Source organism: Plectropomus leopardus, unplaced genomic scaffold (genome assembly GCF_008729295.1).
Source record: "Plectropomus leopardus isolate mb unplaced genomic scaffold, YSFRI_Pleo_2.0 unplaced_scaffold22583, whole genome shotgun sequence".
NCBI classification, from domain to species: Eukaryota; Metazoa; Chordata; class Actinopteri; order Perciformes; family Serranidae; genus Plectropomus; species Plectropomus leopardus.
Window position 1 is genome coordinate 1 of NW_024624474.1, and position 2,881 is coordinate 2,881.

Here is a 2,881-nt window from a genome sequence, read left to right on the forward strand (position 1 = left end):
TACTGCTTCCGGGGTATCCGAGTTGCTGCGCTTCAAAATAAAAGCCCAGACTTGTCAACGAAATAAGAGGCTTCATCGGATTCAAAATGCACTTTTTAAACAATGACATTCAAAAATAATCAAAAGCTGCAGAACATTTCACAACACAAGGTCCAAATAAATTGTTGTGTCTGCAGCTTTTGACCACAACTTGAGCCGTCCGCGAGGAATCTATCGCTTAAATTTCATTAAATGTCATGTTAAAATGTCCAATGATGGACAAAGTAGTTACAAGCCATACTTGAGTAAAAGTACATATGTTTTACCAGAAAATGACTTTGATAGAAGTAAAAGTCACCCAAAGTTATTTTATGATATTAAATTTACTTTGGCATTCAGATAAGATAGATATGATAAGATTTTATTTGTTTTGACTGAATTTTTTTGTTGTATTCAGAAGAGCTAAACAATCCACAAAATAACATAAAAGAAAATAAAACATATTTAAAAAATAAAGTAAATGTAGATACTGTTAATACAAAGCAAGCGATAAGAATTTTGAGAATAATAAAGTTTAATTTTTTTTTACATAAATAAAAAACAGGACAAAATATTAAAAGAATAATTTAAAAGTGGAAGTCATGGACAACGATAATGTTTTATAGTACCATAAACAGATCTATCGGGCTTATCGGCAGAAGAAGGAAATATCTGGCATTTCTGGGTGAAATTCCACTGTTTGGATTCCCAGCGTGACCAGTTCAAGAAGAAGAATTTATTACATTATATAACAAAAAAATATTTTTACTAATATTTTAGAGATTTAACAATGCAGCGCTAGAAAAAAATAAATTATAAAACCTACTTCCCACATCTGAGCATTTTTAAGAAAGCTGAAAGATTGATTTAAGTCATGTTAATACCAATCAAAGCTTTTATAGATAAATGAATTCCATGTCTTTTAAAGCTTTTTAAGGATCTGCACGAACCGTGTGTCATTATTGCCTTATTTTTTATTTCTACAAATTACTACATTTATCCTGATTTAAGTGCTTTGTAAACAAGCTTTACTGTTTAACTATTAAAAATCTTTAAAAACAACTTTTAAAGACCATGCCTTATCTGAAACGATCATCCATACTCAACAGCTCTTTTCATTACTATATAGCTTTTTTATATTATTTTTAAAAATAATGAATTACGAACAGGATTAAAAAATGAATATTTAAATATAACGACAGGACTTTTTTTATTTGTTAGAGGGGAAGTGGTGTACAAAAGGAGGAGGCATGTCACGTACTTTTTAGGCAGTGGGGAGAATAAACACTCAGCGGCTGTCCGGCTGCTGGCATTTATAGCGTGTGGTAAAAACGCAGCAATCCCACGATAGCACTGCAATATTGCTGTTACTGCAACAACCCTCGGGGTTAGTCTCTGGCTCGGAGGATTATCTGGTCGTGTCATAAATCTTAGGTTGTCAGTGTGTATCTGGATGTGAGCTCCTGGCTGGTTCTGGTCCTCCACAGCCTTATACATCAAGGTTTCTCTCCTGTGTGAGTTTTCATGTGATGAGCTACGCTTTCCTTGCGTGGAAATCTTTTTCCGCACTTTGTGCAGCTGAATGGTTTCTCTCCTGTGTGGCGCCTCATGTGTTTCTGTAAACTTCCACTCTGTGTGAAAGACAACTTACAAACTGAGCAGCTGAAAGGTTTTTCTCCTGTGTGAGACCTCATGTGTTGCTTCAGATGTGTTTTGGTGCTAAATCTTTTTCCGCACTCAGAGCAGCTAAATGGTTTCTCTCCTGTGTGGCATCTCATGTGTGACTGTAAATGTGAATTCTGCGAAAAAGATTTCTTACAAATGGAGCAGCTGGAACGTTTCTCTCCTGTGTGAGTGCTCATGTGCCTCTTCAGATCTGTATTGGTGATGAATCTTTTGTCACACTCTGAGCAGCTGAAAGGTTTTTCTCCTGTATGAGTGCTTATATGTCTCTTGAGATCTGGCTTGCGGCCGTATCTTTTCCCACATTCATAGCAGCTAAATGGTTTCTCATCAGAATTAAATCTTGAATCACTGACAAGGACTTCAACATTTTTCAGGGAGTTTAAACGTGACTGAGGTTCTCCGGTCTCCTTCACATCATCACTGTCATGAGTCTCAGTTTCAGGAGAGTCTCCAGTCTTTTCATTAGTTTTAGGTTGTAAATGTCCATCTAGATCTGTGCTCCTGAGTGATTCTGATTCACCACAGTCCTCTCCATCAACTTCTGTTTCAAACTTTTCACCTATGTACTCCTCAGTTTGAGTTTCATGAGGCTGTGAGCTGTGAACATCACGCTGATGGTTTCTGAGCTGTGAAAGCCAAGTGAATCTTTGGTCACAAACACTGCAGCTGAAAGGCTTCTCTCCTGTGTGGATCCTCATGTGATGAGCTAAGGTCTCCTTGCGAGGGAATCTTCTATCACACTCAGAGCAGCAGAAAGGTTTCTCTCCTGTGTGGCACCTCACGTGTCTCTGCAAATGTTCACTATAACAAAACGTTTTCTTACAAACTGAGCAGTTGAATGGTTTCTCTCCTGTGTGAGTTCTCATGTGTCTCTGTAAATGTCCTCTCTGTGTAAACGATCTCTCGCACACAGAGCAGCTGAAAGGTTTTTCTCCTGTATGAATTCTCTTGTGTCTCTTCAGATCTGTCTTGGAGGCGAATTTTTTTTCACACATGCTGCAGCTAAATGGTTTGCTATCAACACTACATCTAGAATCACTGACGAAGATTTCATCATTTTTCTGAGAGTTCAAACCTGGTTCTCTGGTCTCTTTCCAATCATCACTGTCATCAGTCTCAGGTTCAGGAGAGTCTCCAGTCTTGTCCTCTGTCTCAAGTTCAGGAGTGTCTCCAGTCT

At 37.7% G+C, this 2,881-nt stretch overlaps 1 protein-coding gene across 1 annotated transcript; it reads right to left on the reverse strand.

Moving 5' to 3' along the window:
* Positions 1 to 584: 584 nt before the first annotated feature.
* On the reverse strand, positions 585 to 2,876 carry LOC121965974 (gastrula zinc finger protein XlCGF57.1-like; the record flags this gene model as incomplete). The annotated part of the gene is made up of 1 exon (XM_042516081.1): positions 585 to 2,876. A coding segment is annotated over one exon (1,362 nt), but the record flags the coding sequence as incomplete, so codon positions are not given.
* Between the last annotated feature and the right edge of the window lie 5 nt (positions 2,877 to 2,881).